General features: G+C 42.6%; 1 protein-coding gene across 2 annotated transcripts in view; it reads right to left on the reverse strand.

Moving 5' to 3' along the window:
* GNAO1 (G protein subunit alpha o1) overlaps positions 1 to 23775 on the reverse strand; it is a gene marked incomplete at both ends in the record, with an annotated part of 185486 nt that overhangs the window by 30578 nt on the left and 131133 nt on the right. For both annotated transcript variants that reach the window (XM_081336199.1, XM_081336198.1), the window contains one exon: positions 8392 to 8552. In XM_081336199.1, the coding sequence (XP_081192325.1) occupies positions 8392 to 8552 (161 nt within the window). The remainder of the gene's footprint in view (positions 1 to 8391; positions 8553 to 23775) is intronic.

Raw genomic sequence — 23775 nt, forward strand, 5'->3', positions numbered from 1 at the left:
GTGGTTGATCCACCAGAAGAAAAGTAGGAAATAAGGATCAACCAAAATTTACGAAATGGTTATGGAAGCTCCAATGTTCTCCAGAACTTCTCATTGGGCAAGCTAAAGAATGGGATAGAAAAGCCAGATTTGAAGTATGGGTTTGGGGGCTTAAAGTCAGTCTCACGATGGTAACTGCAAACCCAACGCCTCTCACAGTACTGATCGTTTTGGAAACGGGCTATACCAAAAATTTAGGGATCAAGAATCTTGACCACAACCCAATGTCTGTAAAAAATACCTTACCCTGCTGTACTTTTGGTTAGTTTCTCAAATGGAAGTTAAAAGAGGACATCACATTTGCAGAACCTGTAGATTTATATGTGTAAATGCAAGTTATCTACAGATTCTGGATCTGGAATTTCGCCGGGCTTGGCTTGCTCTCTGAAAGACAGTATTTCACATTTGAAAGTAAATCTCTGGTCATGATACATTTGGGTTCTACGGTATGAGAGGCAGATAGTTGTATAGAGAGTCTTGTTGTGTAAGAGTAGATGATTATGTGGGCTTATTCCTCTCCATAACAATATTTAATTATGTAATAGTACAGTTCAGGTCTGGTTTTCAAGGCAGCATCCAGTACAATGAATTTGGTTGTGACATTTTTTTAAAAAAATGATATTGCATAGATATTGCATAGTGAAAACTATCAGAACTTTTGAACATAGAGAAATAGGTATCAGCAAATTCCTTCCTTCCTTCCTTCCTTCCTTCCTTCCTTCCTTCCTTCCTTCCTTCCTTCCTTCCTTCCTTCCTCTCTCCATCTTTCCTTTCCTTTCCTTTCCTTTCCTTTCCTTTCCTTTCCTTTCCTTTCCTTTCCTTTCCTTTCCTTTCCTTTCCTTTCCTTTCCTTTCCTTTCCTTTCCTTTCCTTTCCTTTCCTTTCCTTTCCCCTTTCTCTTTTTTCCTTTTTCCTTTCCTCCCAAAACACCATTAAAACAAAAACAAAATCTAAACCCGCTCAATTCTAGTGCCAGGTATTGTAGTCTCTTCTTGGTTTTGCTGAATCTTTAGATTATCTCAGATTAATAATGTATAGGCCTACTTACAGCTTTGTCACATTGCATTGATTTCTTAGGAAATGCTATTAATTATTAAGTAATTATGCTCCCCTGACATCCTTGGGATCTCCACTATCTATTGCTCTTATTCTGCGGAACAATATGCTAGATCAGGGGTCCCCAACCCCCAGTCCATGGACCAGTACTGGGCCACGGCATGCCAGCAACTGGTCCGCACAAACAAGTGAAGCCCCATCCACGGGATGCAGGCAGAGCACAAAACCATGCACTCTCCAGTCTGTGGAAAAACCTCTCTCCACAGAACTGGTCCCTGGTGCCCAAAAGGTTGGGGACCTCTGTGCTAGTTAGTGGCCTACAAGCCCTCTATGAGAAGTTTTATATCAAAGTATATTTTATTCTTTGTACTGTTTCCATCTTCCCTTAAAACATTAACAGAATCTGCAATGGACTGAGAATCAGTGTCTCCATTAGATAATTGACAGTCAAGCTGAAACTAAGTTAATCAAGTAAAAATAGCAAATGAGGGGAAAATCTTTTATTCAAACTTCCTCAAACCCTCCAAATAAGTTACTCAGACCTAATCCACATATCAAAGGATAAGGTTTATAAATTGGGTTTTCAAGCAGAACTGCATGTTCACAAGAATAAAGATCATAGATGACATACCTAAAGACACACACACACACACACACACACACACACACCTCAAGTGCCACCCTAGAATCAGCATGTACACAATTCCACATCAGGACAAGCTTCCCTATAAACATCTGTTGCTATATGGAATAGAATAGAATAGAATAGAATAGAATAGAATAGAATAGAATAGAATAGAATAGAATAGAATAGAATAGAATAGAAAATATGGAATGGAATGGAATGGAATGGAATGGAATGGAATGGAATGGAATGGAATAGAATAGAATAGAATAGAATAGAATAGAATAGAATAGAGCAGAGCAGAGCAGAGCAGAGCAGAGTAGAGTAGAGTAGAATATGGAATGAAATGGAAAATAATAGAATAGAATAGAATAGAAATGAAACAGGAAGAAGAATGGAATAGAATTAGAATTAGAATTAGAGTAGAATAGAATATAGAATAGAATAGAATAGCATAGAATAGAGCTGGAAGGGACTTGGAGGTCTAGTCCAGCCCCCTGCTCAAGCAGGAGAACCTGTACCATCTCAGACAAGTGACTGTCCAGCCTCTTCTTAAAAGCCTCCAGTGATGAAGCTACCCACAACTTCTGGGGGCAAGCTGTTCCACTGGTTGATTGTCCTCACTGTCAGGAAGTTTCTCCTTAATTCCAGGTTGCTTCTCTCTTTGATCAGTTTCCAACTGTTGTTTCTCATCCTGCCCTCTGGTGCTTGGAAGAATACCGTGTCCCCCTCTTTTTTGTGGCAGCCTAATCATGGAACCACCAAGAACACTCTCACTTGCATAAAAAGTTATTCTGTAAGCCTCCCAGAATCGCTTCGAAACAAGATGGGCAGCACATAAATTTAATAAAGGAACAAGGAAGCAAGCAAGCAAATATAAACAGAGGCTGCCTTCTGCCTTCTTCTGATGATGTTACTTATCTACAAGTTCAGAGAGCACCAAAGACCCCATTCTCTTCCAACTGTGTTTGTCTCTGCCACAACTTATCTTGTGGGGGATTGCTTGTTCTTGTTTTGGGCTTAATAATGTGAATCTGGATACATTGGGGGGGCCTTGCTCGTGTTTTCATCTTCCTTTAAGGCAGGGGTCTTCAAACGTGGCCCTTTTATGACTTGTGGACTTCAACTCCCAGAATTCCTCAGCCACGTCATAAAAGGGCCACGTTTGAAGACCGCTGCTTTAAGGCTTAATTAATTGCTGTATTTTTTTTCTTTTTAGTTATTTCTGCATCAATATCTTGGCAGAAATATAGCCCAGATCTCCTGCAAATCTTATCACAATGTGGTATATGAGCTATCGGTGGTAGATCCTCAAAAGTGCAGTCATTACAATCACACAGTGGTTTAGTAATAGCCACTATTATTGATTTTCCCCTCCCTCTCAACAGCATGCCCTTGCTTTATTGCACTCGTTCTGCTTCTTTTTACTCAGGTGCAATTTAGACAAAAAAGAACATTGAATAGCAGACTGCTGTGTAGAGGTTTATTTCACAAATTACCCATAATAATAAAATGCCTGGCCTTCTTGAACCCACTTTGCCAGAGAAAAATGGAACGGCTGTCTGGAGAAAGGAGAGAATTTTGAAATATTTCAAAATTAAAACCTTAATCACAGAAATGTCTGTCTATCTGTCTGTCTGTCTGTCTGTCTCTATCCATCCCTTATATCTCTAGCCATCATCTATCTGTTTTTCTGTCTGCCTGACTTTATCTCTCTCTCTCTCTCTCTCTCTCTCTCTCTCTCTCTCTCTCTCTCTCTCTCTCTCTCTCTCTCTCTTTCTCTCTCTCTCTCTCTCTCTCTCTCTCTCTATCTATCTTTCTCTATCATCTATCTATCTATCTATCTAATCTATCATCTATCATCTATCTCTATCTCTATCTCTATCATCTATCTATCTCTATCTATCTCTATCATCTATCTTTCTCTGTCATCTATCTATCTATCTATCTATCTATCTATCTATCTATCTATCTATCACCTATCTATCTATCTATCTATCTATCTATCTATCTATCTATCTATCTATCTATCTATCTATCTATCTCTATCATCTATCTATCTATCTCATCTATCATCTATCTCTATCTCTATCTCTATCTCTATCATCTATCTATCTATCTATCTATCTCTATCTATCTATCTATCTCTATCTATCTATCTCTATCATCTATCTTTCTCTGTCATCTATCTATCTATCTATCTATCTATCTATCTATCTATCTATCTATCTATCTATCTATCTATCTATCTATCTATCTATCTATCTATCTATCTATCTATCTATCTATCTATCTATCTATCTATCTATCTATCTAATCTGCCTGCCTGTCTGCCTGCCTGTCTGCCTGTCTGTCTGTCTGTCTGTCTGTCTGTCTGATGTATAATTCAGGAATACTGTGTGCATTCTGCACCATAGATATTTTGAAGAATTAGCTGAATTGAAACTGCACCATCTGAATTCCCAGTTCCTTTTGTAAGGATTGTTCAGAAACTCATGGAAGGGTTTTAAAAGCCTGTGTGGTCTTTACAACTGTAAATACTCACCGTTACCAAGTAGACCAGACAGGAAACCACATGAGTTAATTCTACTTTGTTGTAAGGCTACATTAACAGAATCATGCAAGTTTGAAAGTACACATCTCCTACTGTCTCTTTTGGAGCCTGAGAAATTGGCAAAGGTCCCTTCTTTTTTTTTATTAAAGAGTTTTACAAAAACAAGATTTTACAATACATCCCCAAATCCCCCCCACCCCAAACCACCACCCCTTCCCCCCCCCACTTCCCAGAGCTAAATACAGGGTTATAGTTATAATAATCAAAGGTCCCTTCTGAGCATCTTGCTCCATCCACTCTACAGCTGTGGGCTATGCCCTCTCTTAACTGATGGTTTCCTACACAGCATCTCTTTGCCCCACCTCCATTACGTCTTTCCCACATACCATTACATTATGTCACAACTGTATGGTAGCTTCTATCTATCATCTATCTATCTATCATCTATCTACCTCTATCATCTATCTATCTTTGTCTGTCTGTCTGTCTGTCTGTCTGTCTGTCTGTCTGTCTGTCTGTCTCTCTCTCTCTCTCTCTCTCTCTCTCTCTCTCTCTCTCTCTCTCTCTCTCTAATCTATCTATCTATCTCTATCATCTAACTATCTATCATCTATCTATCTATCTATCTATCTATCTATCTATCTATCTATCTATCTATCTATCTATCTATTTACCTATTTTACATATCTATATATGTAAAATATATATATATATAAATATGAGCGCCTGTTACTCGTCCCAGCTTCTGCCAACCTAGCAGTTCGAAAGCCCGTAAAAATGCAAGTAGAAAAATAGGGACCACTACGGTGGGAAGGTAACAGCGTTCCGTGCGCCTTTGGCATCTAGTCATGCCGGCCACATGACCACGGAGACGTCCTCGGACAAGCGCTGGCTCTTTGGCTTTGAAACGGAGATGAGCACCGGCCCCTAGAGTTGGAAACGACTAGCACGCATGTGCGGGGGAACCTTTACCTTTACCTTTATATCTATATCTATATCTATATCTATATATCTATATATATATCTATATATCTATATCTCATCTGTCTGTTCATTATATATCAGTCACCTACCTATCTATTGTCTGTCTGTCTCTCCTATTTATTATCTATCAATCTATCATCTATCTTTTGTTTGTCTGTCTATCTAATCACCTGCCCATCCTAGCAAATCAATCAGATCCAAATTCTCTCAGTCTTATAACATGCTTCCAAGTATGGGCAACTTGGCTTGATTTAGGCTTGATTGCTTTGTTCAAATTCAACATCCTTGCTCTTTTGCCAACTCTGCCTTCCTGCAGCAGATAGCAGCAGAATGTGTAATCCGTCGAAGGGCCTGAGACTGGATCATTCATGCCCGTTGTTGAGACTCTGTATGGCTCATCAGAAAGAAAATTTTTTTGAGGCTTTGTTTGTCTTCTATTTATGTTAAAATCCCCCCCACACACACACATTCAAGCATTCAAAACCACGAAAGGAACATCATGCAAGCTCTGTGTTACTCCTTCATAAGTAACACCTGGTGCATGGATCAAAAAAGGTGAAGGCTTGATCGCATCGATGCAACACCATCCCCTCCACCACCTTGGCCTATTATGGATCTTGTGAGTACAGAGGTCTCCCAAGGTTGCAACAGGATGGATTTTTACAATGTTTCAACCCATTCTGCTAGCCAACCGGAAACATCAGGTGAGAAACAGGCTTACATTGAGTCAATTGTCTATGCTAGAGGCACACAACTCATCTCTTGAGTCTTAGGATTTTGCTTCTTGAAGAGTTCTTGCCAAATTGACACTCTTAGCAAAGCAGGGGAAATGAATACCTAGCCAGATATTAATTATCTTATATAACCATCATTAAATTTGAGTGAAATGAAATTCTATTCCCCTGATCCCTGTTTTTTGCAGAACATGGTCCTCGAGTATTTATAGCTAGTCCTCGACTTACGATTACAATTGTGGCCAAAATTTATCTTGCCAAGCAAAACAGTTAAGTGAGTTGCATCCTATGTTACAACCTTTTTTTTTTGCCACCATCATTAAGTGAACCACTGCAGTTGTTAAATGAACCAGGCAGTTGTTAAGAGAATCTGGCTTCCCCCATTGAGTTTGCTTGTTGGAAGTCAGCTGGGAAAGTTACAAATGGCGATCATATGACCCGGGACGCTGCAACTGTCATAAGTACATGCCAGTTTCCAAGCATGGATTTTAATCACGTGATAATGGGGATCCCGCAACGGTGGTAAGCATGAAAACCGGTCATAATTCACTTTTTTCCCCAGTGCCATTGTACCTTTGAACAGTCACTAAGTGAAATGCGTAAGTTGAGGACTACCTGTATTGTATTTTGGGTTTTGCTGATTAGACATGTTTGTTGTTATAGAAATGGCTAGTACATATTAAGTAGGTAAAAGCAAAAAGTTGCGGCTGAAATGTTGCTGTCTTATTCTACCACTCGAAAAAAAGTCAGAAGTCAATGTTTTTCTTTCCTTTCCCTCCTTTCCCTTGCACTTTTTTTCTCTTCCCTTCTTCCTCCCTCATTTCCCCATGATTTTCATCTTTGTTTGTATTTTAACTTGTAAATAGTTTCTTGATAAAATTATTACAAACAAAAAAAATATTTTATTGTGACTTAGTCCTGATTTATAGCCCTAGCAATAGCACTTAGACTTATATACTGCTTTGCCGTGCTTTACAGCCCTCTCTAAGCGGTTTACAGAGTGAGCATATTGCACTTCCCCAACACTCTGGGTCCTCATCTTACCAACTTCAAAAGGATGGAAGGGCTGAGTCAACCTTGAGCCGATCAGGATCGAACTCCTGGCAATGGGCAGAGTCAGCTTGCAATACTGCATTCTAACCACTGTGCATCATGGATGGATGGATAGAAGGAAGGGCAATTGTAGTAGCACTTCGATTTATGTACTTCACAGTGCTTTGCAGCTCTCTCTAAGCGATTTACAGAGTCAGAATATTTACCCTCACATTTTACCGACCTGGGAAGGATGAAAGGTTGAGTCAACCTTGAACCAGTCAGGATTGAACTGCTGGTGGTTGGCAGAATTAGCCTGCAATACTGCATTCTAACCACTGCACCACCATGGCTTGCTCCTTCCTTCCTTCCTTCCTTCCTTCCTTCCTTCCTTCCTTCCTTCCTTCCTTCCTTCCTTCCTTCCTTCCTTCCTTCCTCTACAATAGCACTTAGACTTATATACCGCTTCACAGTGCTTTACAGCCCTCTCTAAGCAGTTTACAGAATCAGCCTATTGCCCCCTAACAATCTGGTTCCTCATTTTACTGACCTCGGAAGGATGGAAGGCTGAGTCAACCTTGAGCTGGTCAAGATCGAACTCCTGGCGGTGGGCAGAGTCAGCCTGCAAAACTGCATTTAACCACTGCTTCACCATGTCTCCTATACCTGGCAAAATTAATGTTTCTCTTTTCTCCCTATGCTTTATTATTTTGTGCAGACAAGCATCTAGGTACAATGACTAGTTCCTAAATGCATATAATGATTGCATCCTTCAGCACAGAGATATGGTCCTTAAGGTAGTCTTAGATTTGTAACCCCAATAGGGACTGGAAAATTCATTATTAAGTGGTTCAGTTGTTAAGGGAGACATCGGTGACTTGCGATTTTCTGTGTTGTTTCCCCAGTAAAATTGCAACTGGGAAATGACAACCATGAAACCACAGCATGCTGCAACCGCCATAGGGAATAGGGTGGTATATAAATTTAAATAATAAATAAATAAATAAATAAATAAATACACGACGCTTGCCAAGTGCTCAAATCACAACCAGACTCTCCCTAGTTTCTTAACCTGTAAAGGTGAAGGGGAAAGAGGTGCATTTTCAAATGTGCAAGATCTTTTTCCTGGAGGATTTTCCAAACTTGTCAACTTTAAGACTTGTGGACTTCAACTCCAAGAATTCCCCAGCCAGCCAGCCAGCCATGTGGCTGGCTGGCTGGGGAATTCTGGGAGTTGAAGTCCACAAGTCTTAAAGTTGACAAGTTTGGAGACCTCTGTTTTAATGTACCTTTACAATAACGGTAAGGCTATTGCTTCTGGTTGGTGCTTTTTGTTGAAACGATCTCCAAAGGCTGAGCAAAACTCACTATTGAGCCGAGTCGTTAAGCTGATATTCTCGGGACCGGTTGAAACACTCCTGGAGGCCGGAATCGGACCAGAGCCTGATCATTGCCGAAAGCAGCTCGGGAGAGAATGGCTCCGTGTCTTCCATCCGACTCACCACATCACAGACCATCTTGGCATCAGCCTAGGAAGGAAAAGAGCAGACGTTGGCACAAAGGCGGGAGGGCGAAGTCAGCTGAGATGCATCTCCGAAACCTTCTGACTTGTCTGCAGAACGTCACTGAAATGGATTTTGCTTTGGGGAGGGATTTCACCAACTTTGGTCATCTCCAGCCACTGGCCTTTCTCCCTGATGGACCGAAGACCATCAGTTCCTACTGGCTACTTCATCCATTTCCACCCAATTTCCATCCAAACCTTTGTGGTATTTTATCGAATGGCCAAGATATTAGATAAAAGAGAAGAAGAAGGAAGGAGGAGAAAGGGGGAAGGAGGAAGGAGGAAGGAGGAAGAAGGAGGAGGAGGAGGAGGAGGAAGAAAGGAAGAGGAGGAGGAGGAAGAAAAGAAGAAGAAGAAGAAGAAGGAGAAGAAGAAGAAGAAGGAGAAGAAGAAGAAGGAGGAGAAGAAGAAGAAGAAGAAGAAGAAGAAGAAGAAGAAGAAGGAGGAGGAGGAGGAGGAGGAGGAGGAGGAGGAGGAGGAGGAGGAGGAGGAGAAGAAGAAGAAGAACAAAAAGAAGAAGAAGAAGAAGAAGAAGAAGAAGAAGAAGAAGAAGAAGAAGAAGAAGAAGAAGAAGAAGAAGAAGACAGAGGAGGAGGAGGGAGAAGGGGGAGGTTGAGGAGGAGGAGGGGGAAGGAGAAGGAAGGAGGAGGAGACCCCACCAAACTGGGACAAGTTATAGCAGCCCTGCCCTGCAGTTGACATCACTGCTCAAGCACCCACTTTACATTCTTGTGTCATTTTTTAAAAATAAACTTTATTAGAAGTTTGAAAACATAATAAAAACGAACAAGAGTTAATACTTAGCATGACAAAAGAGCGGGGGGGGGGGTGGAGGGGGAAAGAAAAGTGCAAAAACGAAAGTGCCAAAATCATAGAAAAGGGGGAAAAAAGTTATTAGGAAGTGACTCCCGATTTTCTCTTACTGCAGTTATAACCGTAAATATAAACCAACCTCATATTCTTTGTTTATATTGTTTGTGTAATCTATTAGTGGTGATCAAAACCACGTATACCATAACTTCATTTTTTTTCCTGTTCCTTGCAAAAAAAGTCGGTCAGTCAGGGCTTTCCAATGATCACTGAACTTCAAGCAGTACCGAAGTTGCAATAAATCAATACCAAGTAATTGCCTTTTACCCTTATGAGAACCAACCCAGCCCATTTCCACATTTTAAACTTTCATTCTTGGAGAGCCATTTAAAATATCAAAATAATTAGAACCAGCAAATGGCAGCATAAGAAAATATATATATACTAGGTATATTTACTTTTCAAGAAATGTTCCATGCACACATCTGATTGCTAATTGCAGCCTTGTCCACCTCCTCTTTTCTCTCTTTCTCTCTCTCTTCCCTTCCTCAGGGTATCACTGCAGCAGTTCTTCCCTCTTTTTGACAAGGCGTTTTCTCTCTATCATTCTGCTAAAGAAGCTCTTTTCTAGAATGCATTTGTTCATTTTCGTGGAATAAGAGAAACACACCAGGGTTGGACAGCAGAAGACACCTGCTCATTAACAAGCGATTCAGCACATTTGCCTGTCCAGCCAGTCAAAGATGCCAGCTAATCGATAATAAGGTAAAGGTAAAGGTTCCCCCGCACATGCGTGCTAATCGTTTCCAACTCGTGCTAATCGTTTCCAGCCAGCGTTTGTCCGAGGACGTCTCCGTGGTCATGACTAGACGGAACACTGTTACCTTCCCACCGTAGTGGTCCCTATTTTTCTACTTGCATTTTTACGTGCTTTCGAACTGCTAGGTTGGCAGAAGCTGGGACGAGTAACAGGTGCTCACTCTGCTACGCGGCACTCGGGATTCGACCCGCCAAACTGCCGACCTTCTGATCGACAAGCTCAGCATCCTAACCTACTGAGCCACCGTGTCCCTACCAATCGATAATAGCACTGCTATAATTCAACAAAACTGCACATTAAGAGAAAAACACTGCAACCATGTGCCTGTGGTCAACGACGCAACCCATAACTTGCTGACTGAAGCTTCTCCAAGGGTTGGACCCGAAAGAGGAATGGCTCTGAGAAAAAAACTTATGTCCCCATCATCTCCTCTGCCTTGACCTTCTCCTCCAAGGGAATCTGCCTATCAAGTCTCTATGGAACAGCTCTCAACATCTTGACCTTGCTTCTGGGCACCAATGTGCCCACCAGTACCTTGCGCCCATCTGACTTCTTAAAGTGGATCCTGTTAATTGAAAAAAGGGAAAGCAAAGAGGCTGGAAGCAGAATTAAATGAGGCCAAAATTAAACGAGGCTGTGGGTGCTCCATCGTTGCAGGCTTTTAAGAAGAGACTGGACAGCCCCTTGCTTGGAATGGTGGAGGGTCTCCTGCTTGAGCAGGGGGGGTGGACTACACGACCTCCCTTCCCACTCTGTTATTCTGCTCTTCTCTGCCCCTTGCCTTCAGGGTCTTGCCTGGAGACATATTTATCTGCTCAGAAAAAGAAGTAAAACGAAACAAAACAAAATACCTTGGGCAAGGGATCGTCATGGTTTTGCTAGAGATGGCAGTACACAGCGTCATCTTCTTGCGACAAGTGATCAGAGACCCAAAGGTGTTCCCCCCCCCCCCCAGGAGGCAACTGGACTTTCTTGTTTTTCTTTTGAAGACGTTTCGCTTCTCATCCAAGAAGCTTCTTCAGCTCTGACCGGATGGTGGGGAATGGAAGGATGTATATTCCTTGCAGACGGCTGGTCATTTGCATTCCTTTAGAGCAGAGGTCCCCAACCTTTTGGGCACCAGGGACCGGTTACAGGGAGAGAGATTTTTCCACGGACCGGAGGGGGGAGGGAACATGGTTTTGTGTGCTGCCTGCATCCCGCGGATGGGGCTTTCCTTGTTTGTGCAGACCGGTTGCTGGCATGCCGCGGCCCGGTACTGGTTCACGGACCGAGGGTTGGGGACCCCTGCTTTAGAGAATGGTTGAAACCAGGGTCACCTGAGCAGTACAAATGTGTGTGCAGCCTTCTTGGCTGCGTGACGTTTTCTGCCCCAAGTCCCTTCACTGTTGAAAGCTCTCTAAAGCAGGGGTCTCCATCCTTTTGGGCACCAGGGACCCCACAGAGAGAGGGTTTTTCTGTGGACTGGAGGGGGTGTGTTTTTGCGTGCTGCCTGCATTCCCCGGATGGGGTTTGCTTGTTGCTGCGGCCCAGTTGTTGGCATGCTGCGGCCCGGCACCGATCCACGGACCAGGGGTGGGGGACCCCTGCTCTCAAGGAATGCAAATGACCAGCTGTCTGCAAGCAATATACTGTAAATCCTTCCACTCCCTACTATGGAGTAGCTGTGGAGACTAGGTCTAAGCAGAAGTCAAGGAATTAGAGAGCTAGCTATGGGTACTTCAGAAAATGTCAGTCGCAAGCAACCAGAACTATTTATGAACAGTTTGAAGCAGAAGCTTTAATGTTAGTTACAAAAATCTTGCCAGCTCGACTGCATTCCCTTGGGTCAGATAAGGCTTCAGGGGTTCTGGGGGAGGATTGGCCTGTAATGCTTTCTGCAGTGCAAGGACTCTAAGCTCTGCTCCCTCTTAACCCCTCCCTCCAGCCTAGCTGGAGGTTCCATGACAGAAAATGACCACCAACAATCAGCCTGGGTCATTTTTGATCACTTAGTAGCTAAATGTCTACGGAGGTTCTCAGTCCTCCTGGTCATAGTTGTCCCAAAGGTGCTTCTTCTCAGGAGGCAACTGGACTTTCTTGTGTTTCTCCTGAAGACATTTCGCTTCTCATCCAAGAAGCTTCTTCAGCTCTGACTGGTTGGTAGGGAGTGGAAGGATTTATATTGCTTGCAGACAGCTGGTCACTTGCATTCCTTTAGAGAGTTTTCAACAGGGAAGAGACCCAGGGCAGAAAACATCCTGCAGCCAAGAAGACTCCACACCCATTTGCACCACTCAGGTGACCCCGAGGACACAGACAAACCTCCAAGTGGCCTCAACAACTCTCCACAAGAAGGCAAATGACCAGCCGTCTGCAAGGAATATACATCCTTCCATTCCCCACCATCCAGTCAGAGCTGAGGAAGCTTCTTGGATGAGAAGGGAAATGTCTTCTGGTTGCTTGCGACTGACATTTTCTGACGGTTGCCATAACTAGCTCTCTAATTCCTTGACTTCTGCTCAGACCTTGTCTCCACAGCCAGAAGTTCTTCAAATCAAACGGGGCCTAGATTTCAGCAGGCTATATCAATTTCTTTAGGTTGCAACCCATCGGGTGGATTCAGCGTCCTTCTTCTGCAGCTGATTTGACACTGGATTTCAAGAGTGCGATTGTCCAAAACAAGAGATGTTAATTGTTTTGGGTGGCACCAGATCTGCTTGTCAAATGGAAGGTCCTCCTCCAGGTACCTGCAACTTAATGACCTCAACCATTATGATCCCCAAATGACTTGTGATTATGGGATCTAATCCCCAATGTGACTGGAAGGCCGAGCTACCTTTAGGAAAGAGCTACCTTCATCAGGTTGGAATAACAGAATAACAGAGTTGGAAGGAACCTTGGAGGTCATCTAGTCCAACTCCTCCCACCCAAGCAGGAAAGCCTACACCATTTCTGGCAGAGGGCAGTCTTGAAAGCCTCCAGTGATGAAGCTCCCACAACGTCTGAAGGCAACTTCTGTTCCATTGGTTGATTGTTTTCACTGTCAGAACATTTCTCCTTATTTCCAGGTTGAATCTCTCCTCGATCCGTTTCCATCCGTTATTCCTGGTCTGGGCTTCAGGTGCTTTGGAAAATAGGTTGTTGACCCCCCTCCTCTCTGTGACGGCCCCTCAAACACTGGAACCCTGCTATCATGTCTAGAAGAACTTCAGGTTTGAAGGCCCTCAACTTTTCAAAAAGAGAGATGAATAGCCTACCATAATAAAAGGAACTTCAGATTCCACTCAAAGGGCACCGAGCCTGGTTCTTCATTATGTACATTTGTTCGTTGAGCTAATAAGCAATTAACAGCCCAAGCAGAGATGTTCTCCCTTTCTACTGGTCACTCCGGGATGTCTCTCAAACTGTGAGTGACCTTAACAGCCTTTCTTCCCCTCTCACTGAGCTCAGCAGGTGAGATTTCAAAATACGGCCTGGCTGGATGTTTCTTCTTTTCACTTTTCCCTCCAGCATCCTTGGAGGGGGTGTGTGGAGGGGGGGGTGTTTCTCCCCTCCCAAGCCTGCCCAGGTGGTGGGATTCAAATCTCCTACCATGCTTTGCCATCTGTACCGTTAAATAAAACAAAACAGTGGGAAGGGGGGGGGAGGGGGAAGGATATTTTAGCAGCTCCCCTCACTCTGGGGTTTCATTTAATGAACACCGAATTGGTATTTTAGAGTTAAAAGTGGAGAAGGAGGCCCCCGAGGCAAGGCTGGAACACAAAGTTTGCTGAATAGCCTGACTGAGGCCCAATCTTTCCTGAATTTCTTCTTTCTTTCTTTCTTTCTTTCTTTCTTTCTTTCTTTCTTTCTTTCTTTCTTTCTTTCTTTCTTTCTTTCTTTCTTTCTTTCTTTCTCTCTCTCTCTCCCTTCCTTCCTTCCTTCCTTCCTTTCTTTCTTTCTTTCTTTCTCTCTCCCCTTCCTCCTTCCCTCCCTCCTTCCCTCTCTTTCTTTCTTTCTTTCTTTTTTTCTTTCTTCTTTCTTTCTTTCTTTCTTTCTTTCTTTCTTTCTTTCTTTCTTTCTTTCTTTCTTTCTTTCTTTCTCTCTCTCTCTCTCTCTCTCTCTCTCTCTCTCTTTCCTTCCTTCCTTCCTTCCTTCCTTCCTTCCTTCCTTCCTTCCTTCCTTCCTTCCTTCCTTCCTTTTTTTGGGGTCTCTTTTTCTTATTTTCCTGTCTTTGCAGATGCCGCTACTGCGTAATCCACTCTGACTGAAAAGTCCACCCCACAGGAGACCCTATACCATTTCAGACAAGTGACTGTCCAGTCTCTTCTTAAAAACCTCCAGTGATGGAGCACCCACAACGTCTGAAGGCAAGCTGTTCCACTAGTTAATTGTTCTCACTGTCAGGAAATTCCTCCTTAGTTCCAGGTTGCTTCTCTCCTTGATTTGCTTCCATCCGTTGCTTCTTGTCCTGCTTTCAGGTGCTTTGGAAAATAGCTTGACCCCCTCCTCTTTGTGGCATCCCCTCAAATACTGGAATACCGCTATCATGTCACTCCTAGCCCTTCTTTTCTCTAGACTAACCACACCCAGTTCCCTTCTTCATATGTTTTTGTCTTCAGGCCCTTAATCATCTTAGTTGCTTTTCTCTGCAATTTTTCCAACGTCTAAACCTCTTTTTTGTAATGTGGTGGTGCAGTATTCCAGCCGTCATCTTAATAAGGGTTTATAAAATGGTACTAACAACAATAACAACAACAAAACTCAGGTTTGTGCTCGTTTGCCTTTACATGCCAAAATTCTTTCTGATCTCTGGATTAAAGTAGCAGGTTATTCGTCCCACGCTTTGATCCAGAGTGACGGCTTAAGGCAATGCTCCATTTCGTATCCACCCATCCGCAGTTCCCACAAGAAATCTCAGTCCTTCTGAATAGGTGTAGAACTCTCGAGATACAATGATGGATGTATCGGAAAAAGAACCTGCGTCAAATTCACAGATTCCCACCGAAACGATGGATGCTGCTTCTTGGATTTAGAAAACAATGTTTGTGAAAATGCTCCCTGAATTTGCTTGCATTTGAAGGGAAGCACATTTCAGTTAGTCAGGAGGGAGGGGAAGAGGGAGGGAACAATGCAAGCTGGACTTGAAATTCACAAAAATGAGAAAAACCCGAGTACAGGCAGTCCTCGACTTACGACCGCCAATGAGGCCAAAATTTCTCTTGCAAAGTGAGACATTTGTTAAGTGAGTTTTGCCCCATTTCACGACCTTCCTTGCCACTTTTGTTAAGTGACTCACTCCAGCGGTTAAGTCAGGAAGACGGTTGTTAAGTGGATCTGGCTTCCCCATTGACTTTGCTTGTCAGAAGGTTGCAAAAGGTTGTGACCCGGGACGCTGCAATCGTGATAAATGTGAGTCAGTTGCCAAGTGTCTGAATTTTGATCATGTGACCATGGGGATGTTGCAATGGCCGTAAGTGTGAAAAGCAGTTGTGAGCCACTTTTTTCAGTGCCATTGTATCTTCGAACGGTCGCTAAATGAACTGTTGTTAAGTGGAGGGCCATCCGCACTGGGTGTTTCTCCACCACGTTGAACCTGGAAAATACTAAGAAGTAAGAACTGCCTGTTGAATCTTCACCCACTTCTTGCCTGGTCCTGCCTGGTCAATCCTTGGGTGATTCTCAACTATTGTAAATTTCCAGAACTGTCCCCAAAGGTTCTTTCATTATTTTGAGTTCTTTATGCTGCCAACTTCCAAAGCCACTCAATCTTTCATGACACAGCCCTCATGAAAATCACGAAACCACGATGAAGGTGGCAGAGATGGCAACATTGACTGTTTTCGTTAAAGAGAAGAATTTATCTAGTTGTGTTTCCATTTGGGAACCACTTCTGGACTCAAAACTGGGGGGAAAAAATGAAACCCAGGAACCACAACTCTGCCCAGCTGCACAAATCTTAAAGCTGCTGAAGTTGGACATACCTGTCTTAGATCTACCTGGACATATCATACCTGGACATACCCGTTGCTCCCCTCTGGGAGGAAGTTTCAAAGTATTTCTAGCAGGACTACCTGATTCTGTCACAGCTTTGTTCCCTATGCCCTCCGTCTGGTAAACTTGCAAGATTCGTTTTTCTCACTGTGCACAGGTATACATAACACGAACCAGACTGTTGTTTCTCTGTGTCATACAATATATGTGGGTATATGCATACCCACATTTATTTTTGTAGTATATGTTGGAGGTGGTGACCCTTTGAGAGCTATATGCAATGTAATTTCATTTTAATGTATGCCAATTAGTGTACATTCAAAGTGACAATAAAGTTATTATTCTATTCTATTCTATTCTATTCTATTCTATTCTATTCTATTCTGTTCTGTTCTGTTCTGTTCTGTTCTGTTCTGTTCTGTATCCTATTGCTTCTATTCTATTCTATTCTATTCTATTCTATTCTATTCTATTCTATTCTATTCTATTCTATTCTATTCTATTCTATTCTATTCTATTCTATTCTATTCTATTCTTTATTTCTATTCTATTCTATTCTATTCTATTCTATTCTATTCTATTCTATTCTATTCTATTCTATTCTATTCTATTCTATTCTATTCTATTCTATTCTATTCGAAAAATATGCATACCTAAAATCCAGGTAGTCACTGATTTTTAACCATTTTTAGTGACTGTTTCAAATTACAATAGAACTGAAAAAAGCAACCTACACTTACAGCCATCATAGCCTCTCCATGGTCACGTCATCACAATCTGGGCACTTGGCAACTGGCATTTATTTATGATGGTTGCAGCATCCCGGGGTCATTTGCGACTTTCCCACCTGGCTTCTGACAAGCAAAACCAATGCAGAAGCCAGATTTGCTGAACGACCGCGTGATTCGTTTAACAACTGCAGTGATCTGCTTAATAATCATGGCAAAAAAAGAGAAGCCAGTAACTCATTTAACCAACTGTGGTCATAAGTCAAGGACCAACTGTATTTTTATTTCATGAGTTTCTTTGGAGAGAAGCACAGTGCTGAAGATGACAGCTCATCTCCTTCCTTGGGGCAGCCCATGCAGCCTACGGACCACGTCCAGGGCCCCATTGCACACTGACAAATCCCCTACCTTAATTGCAGTGTGGGAACGCATCTCCACCTTCTGATATCAGCCTTTAAACGGGCAACTAATTATTAGTTGCAGCACTGCACAGCTAAGCAGCCTATCCCTCACCCTGCGTAAGCTGTATTTAACCACAGATGTGTGGCTGGCTAGCTGTATTTGAAGACAGCATAGACACGCCACTGATGTCTTTCCCCAAATTTGCATTTTCATGGCCTCCTTTATTCTAGTCAGAAGCAAAAAGGAGCTTTGCCAAAAAACAACTGGACTTTCCCCCCCCCTTCAGTTTCAAAAATGGGAGAAGCTTCTTGGATGAGAAGCGAAACCTTTTCAAGGAACAAAACCAAGAAAGTCCAGTTGCCTTTCGGAAAAGCACCTTTGGGACAACCATGACCTGGGTGACGGGGGAATCTCCACTCGCATTAGCCCTGCTGGCTGGGCTCCTAGGAGCCAGTGTCCAACTATCTCTGGAGTTGGGTTCTCCACATAGCACTGCGAGTGTCAGATATGCCTGGCTTGACTTGGGGGGGCCTCACAGGCATCCTGCCATAAAGAGAAGGGGGGAAGGATGAAAGAGGAAAAGATGAAAGGGCAATAAAGCATTGTATGTAGATGATAGAAAATCGGGGGGGGGGAATGACAGGTGAGAAGGAGCAGCTGGGTCCTGTTTCTGCCAGCATCCCATGGCTAGGTACCCCGTTCTGTTCTGTTCTGTTCTATATCTTATTGCTTATTCTATTCTATTCTATTCTATTCTATTCTATTCTATTCTATTCTATTCTATTCTATTCTATTCTATTCTATTCTATTCTATTCTATTCTATTCTATTCTCCAATATTTATTCTATTCTGTTGTGTTCTGTTCTGTTGTGTTCTGTTCTATTCTATTTTCCAATATTTATTCTATTCTATTCTATTCTATTCTATTCTATTCTATTCTATTCTATTCTATTCTATTCTATTCTATTCTATTCTATTCTATTCTATTCTATTCTATTCTATTCTATTCTATTCTATTCTATTCTATTCTATTCTATTCTCCAATATTTATTCTATTCTGTTCTGTTCTGTTCTGTTCTATTCTATTTTCCAATATTTATTCTATTCTATTCTATTCTATTCTATTCTATTCTATTCTATTCTATTCTATTCTATTCTATTCTATTCTATTCTATTCTATTCTATTCTATTCTATTCTATTCTATTCTATTCTATTCTATTCTATTCTCCAATATTTATTCTATTCTATTCTGTTCTGTTCTATTCTATTCCTACCCCCAAACATCTCAAGAGTTCTCAAAACATCTCAGTGAACTCCGATTGGCTGGAAATGGACTGGTCACGGGGAGAGGGGGTGGAGATATGGGCTGGGGGGGGGCAAACCTACACTTTATTTTTGTATCCAGCGAGCGTGGATTTCAGAGCTGGCTTGACTTTATTGCAATCATCACTCTTAGTAAAAAGAACTCTTTGCTTTAACCAAATGGAGTCGAAGGCCTGCCTTTCCTAAGGGATTGGATTGGGGCATGTCTGGCAGCAAGATTGTCAAGAGAGGTGATTTCCTGATTAATGTCTCATCTTTCCAGCTGGAATATTTTGTACGAATGAAGGGGACACGATGACCAAAAGAGAACTCTTCTTTAAGACAGAACCTTTTATATGTTATGATGGAAAATAAAATGTACTTCTCCCAAAATGTAAAGATTTGGTTTTATAATAAAAAAGGAATGATACTGTTATTCAATTGATGATCGAAGTATCCTATGTCTTCAGAGGTTGTGGGTGCTCCATCACTGGAGGCTTTTAAGAAGAGATTGGACAGCCATTCGTCTGTAATGATAATAAGTCTCCTGCTTGAGCAGGGGGTTGGACTGGAAGACCTCCAAGGTCCCTTCCAGCTCTATTATTCTGTTATACAGTTTACCAATTAACTATTCTAAATTTCTAAGAAAACAAGCAGCGAAACAGACATTTCCCCCATTATTATTATTATTGGGTTAATCTTCAGTTTGGTTCACAGTCTGAGACCGGTAAAAGCTTAACCATTCAAGTCCTAACCAAGGACCTAAGAGATGTTAAGGTAACATCTGAGTAGATAGGCAGTTCCGAGTAAGGTGCTTTTTTGCAAAGTCAGGATATTCTGACTTCTTATAAGTTCAAAATTTCCATGTATCTAAACAGCCCTTTGGGTATTGCCATGGTGGCCCAGTGGTTAGAATGCAGCACTGCAGGCGAACTCACTGTCCACTGCCAGCAGTTCGATCCTGACTGGCTCAAGGTTGACTCAGCCTTCCATCCCTCTGAGGTCGTAAAATGAGGGCCCAGGTTGTTGGGGGCAATTATGCTGACTCTGTAAACTGCTTAGAGAGGGCTGTAAAGCACTGTGAAGCGGTATATAAGTCTAAGTGCTGCTGCTATTGCTCCAAGGGCTCCTGTTACTATTGGTACAACCATTGATTTCTTCCTCCACAATTCCTCAACTTCAATTTGCAAATCACAATATTTTGTTATTTTTCTTAGCTTTCTTTTCAATTCGTGCAATCACCTGAATTGAATAATAATCTTCTCCTTCTCCTTCTTCTTCTCCTCCTCCTCCTCCATCCCCTCATTCTCCTCCCCTCCCTCCCTTCCCTCCTCCTCCCTCCCCTCCTTGTCCTCCTTCCCATTCTTACTCTTACTTTTATTCCCATTCTTATTCCTATGTATGGATCATACTTTCTCTAGAATTTGCATTCTGTCTCCTCCGGGGACATGCTCACTGAAAAACAAACATTCAGAGCCTCCTCTGGTGAGACCTAAGATGCTCCTGGAATATCATCATTGTCCTGATCTCTCCTGGAGCGGTGACAGCAATAGTCCAATGATTGCAGCAAAGGTTTTTCCGTTGTCTTGTCACAGCAAACTGCCTTCCCAGATCTGACTCACAGCAGGCCCAGTTATTGAGTTCTTCATCTCTGTCCCTGCAGTGGAAGCTCTCAAGATACCCTCAAGCAAGGTTTAAACCCCTGGTGATTGGACACCTGCGGCAATGTTAGATGCTGCATTATTGCTTCCAAAACTGGTTTTTACCTCTGAAGACAGATTCCTTACTACTACCTCAATTTATGATCACAGTTGGACACGAATTTCCATTGCAAAGCCAAGCTGTTGTTCTGTGAGTCTTGCCCAATTTTATGACCATTTTTGTCACAGTTGTTAAGTGAATCACTGCAGTTGTGAGGTGAAGCCTGCAGTCCTGAAATGAACCTGGCTTTCCCCATTCACTTTGTTTGTCGGAAGCTGGCTAGGAAGGTTGCAAATGGCAATAATGTAAACCCCAGGATGCTGCAACTGTCATAAATATGTACATATTGCGAAGCACTTGATCTTTTATCACAACTGTGGGGATGCTGTGATGGTCGTAAGTGTGAAGACCTGCAGGGACCTGTCCAGACCATCACCAGGAGTCAAGACTGACTGAAAGACACAACACTTGCACAATAAAGACTCAAACTGGGTAAGGCCTTTGCTGAGAATCACTTAACAGAAAGTTTTGTTCTAACAGAATAACAGAATACAAGAACTGGAAGGGACCTTGGAGGTCTTCTAGTCCAACTCCCTGCTCAGGTAGGAAACCCTATACCATTTCAGACAAATGGTTGTCCAGTCTCTTCTTGAAAACTTCCAGTGGTGGAGCATCCACAACTTCTAGAGGCAAGTTGCTCCACTGATTCATTGTTCTCACTGTCAGGAAGTTCTAGGTTACTTCTCTCTTTGGTCAGTTTCCATCTGTTGCTTCTTGTCCTGCTTTCAGGTACTTTGGAGAATAGCTTGACTCCCTCTTCTTTGTGGCAGCCCCTGAGATATTGGAAGACTGCTATCATGTCACCCCTCACTCTTCTCTTTGTTAAACTACACATATCCAATTCCAGCAACCGTTCCCTATATGTTTTAGCCTCCAGCCCTCTAATCATCTTTGTTGCTCTTCTCTGTACCCTTTCTAGAGTCTCGACATCTTTTTTACATTGTGGTGACCAAAACTGGATTCTAGGCACAGTGGGTTTTATTTTTATCCATTCATTTAGGCTCAGATCATTCAGGGAAATTAAATAGCATAGCCAGTGAGAAGAAGGCCAGGAATAAGCAGTGGGGAGGGTGGGGGGGGGGGAGCAGGTCTTGAGAGCTGTCAAGTTAAACATTCTTCAACTGATGAAAATGTAGATTCATTTTGACATATCAACTTGGAATTGCTGGTCCAATTAATCTTTCAATTTCTTTTGCACACACAAACATGATAGGTCTACAATAATACCTTTCCTCCCCCAGCAATTCGTTCATTAAGGCATTTCTCCTTTCCTTGGATAAAAGAAGGTGTAGCTTGGTATAATATCCACACAAGATGCTTAGCCATGTCAGGAAAAGCCACCTTTCTACACCTTGGTTAAACTTGGGTTGTTGGTTGAGTTATTTTAGTGGCTTAGTGCAGCGTTTTCCAACCTTAGGAACTTGAAGATGCGTGGACTTCAACTCCCAGAATTCCCCAGCCAGCATAGCTGGCTGGGGAATTCTGGGAGTTGAAGTCCACGCATCTTCAAGTTCCTAAGGTTGGGAAACGCTGGCTTAGTGTATTGCTTGAACTAAGCTCATTTCTTCAGTTGATGATTCTGGGTCTTGTGGGAATCCAGAAAATGTCCCGTTCTCTCGAAGTATTAGTACTGCTTTATAAAACCCTAGTGAGACCACACCTGGAATACGGCAAGCAATTTTGGTCACCATACTACAAAAAAGTTGCCGAGACTTTGGAAAAAGTGCAGAGAAGAGCAGCTAAAATGATCCAAGGCCTGGAGACTAAAACATACAAAGAATGGCTGCAGGACATGGGTTTGGCTACTCTAAAGAAAAGAAGAAATAGGGGGGACAGGATAGCAGTATTCCAGTATTTGAGGAGCTGCCACACAGAAGAGGGCGGTCACGTTATTCACCAAAGCACCAGAGGACAGGACATGAAACAATGGTTGGAAACTGACCAAAGAGAGAAGCAACCTCGAATCAAGGAGAAACTTCCTAACAGTGAGGACAATTAAACAGTGGAACAGCTGGCCTCCAGAAATCATGGGTGCTCCACACTCTTTTTAAGAAGAGACTAGACAGTCATTTGTCTGAAATGGTATAGGTTCTCTTGTTCGAGCAGGGGGCTGGACTAGAAGACCTCCAAGGTCCCTTCCAGCTCTATTCTATTCTACATTCTCTTGTTCTGCTCTCAATCCCTGACAGTTCTTTGGCTCTTCTCCAAAGAGATTGTAACGGAATCTAGCTTACTTTTTCATCTCAAGGCTACTCTTTGACAATGTACGAAGGTTATTGGAAAGGACTGCTTTAATGCTGGTACAATTAAATCTGTGTCATTGCAGGGCTGGGGATGAGATGAAAGCAACTGGCATGGGGACAAAAAACATAGAACATAGAATCATAGGGCTGGATCCTTGGAGATCTTCTAGTCGAAGCCTTGCTCAAGCAGAAGACCTTATATCACCCTGGTCAAATGGCTGTCCAATCTCTTCTTGAAAACCTCCAGGGATGGAGCACCCACAACTCCAGGAGACAAGTTATTCCATTGATCAATTGTTCTCGCTGTCAGGAAATTCCTCCTTAGTTCTAGGCTGCATCTCTCTTTAACATGCTTCCACCCGTTACTTCTTCTCCTGCCCTCAGATGCTTTGTAGAATAGGTTGACCCTCTCTTCTCTGCCACAGCCCTTCATGTACTGGAAGCAAATACGATGGTACCTCGGTACTCACTGTTAATTGGTTCCGGGAGGCTGGATGAGTACTAAAGCAACAAGTACCAAACAAATCATGTGATGTGACAAGAGCCTTGGTGGAGCAGTGGGCTAATGCCTCCCTAAGTAACACCAGCTGCCTGCAATTAGTACAGGTTCGAGTCCCACCAGGCTCAAGGTTGACTCAGCCTTCCATCCTTCCGAGGTAGGTAAAATGAGGACCCAGATTGTTGGGGGCAATTAAGCTGACTTTGTAATAATGCCACTTGGGGTGTGTGTGAAAGCCCTAACAAGCAGGCATATACATAGAATGAAGGCTACTGCTAAGCTTGTAAGCCGCCCTGAGTCTTCGGAGAAGCAAGACATGTTGAGTACCAAACAAATGACAAGTATCGGGACAAAATTTTCACACCAAAATGCGTCTAGTACCAAATTCGATGAGTTTGAAAGAAGTCGAGTACTGCAATATGACTGTAGAGAAAGCAGAGGTGGCCAGGACATGTTTGGATCCACTATGGCATCATCCTAAAGAGCAGTCCTTTCATCCATTCTGCTTAAATAGAATGGCCTCCAACGTCTCTTTTGAAAAAAATCTCCCTGGTAGTCCCAATGTCCTGGAAGATATTTTGCCAGTGATGCACCATAAAGGGAAAGGTAGGGAAGAACATCTGGATGAAAGAACCTAGCGCTACAGAAGTGCAGACTCAGTTTCTCT

The sequence above is a fragment of the Vipera berus genome, assembly GCF_964194415.1.
Source record: "Vipera berus genome assembly, chromosome: 10".
NCBI classification, from domain to species: domain Eukaryota; kingdom Metazoa; phylum Chordata; class Lepidosauria; order Squamata; family Viperidae; genus Vipera; species Vipera berus.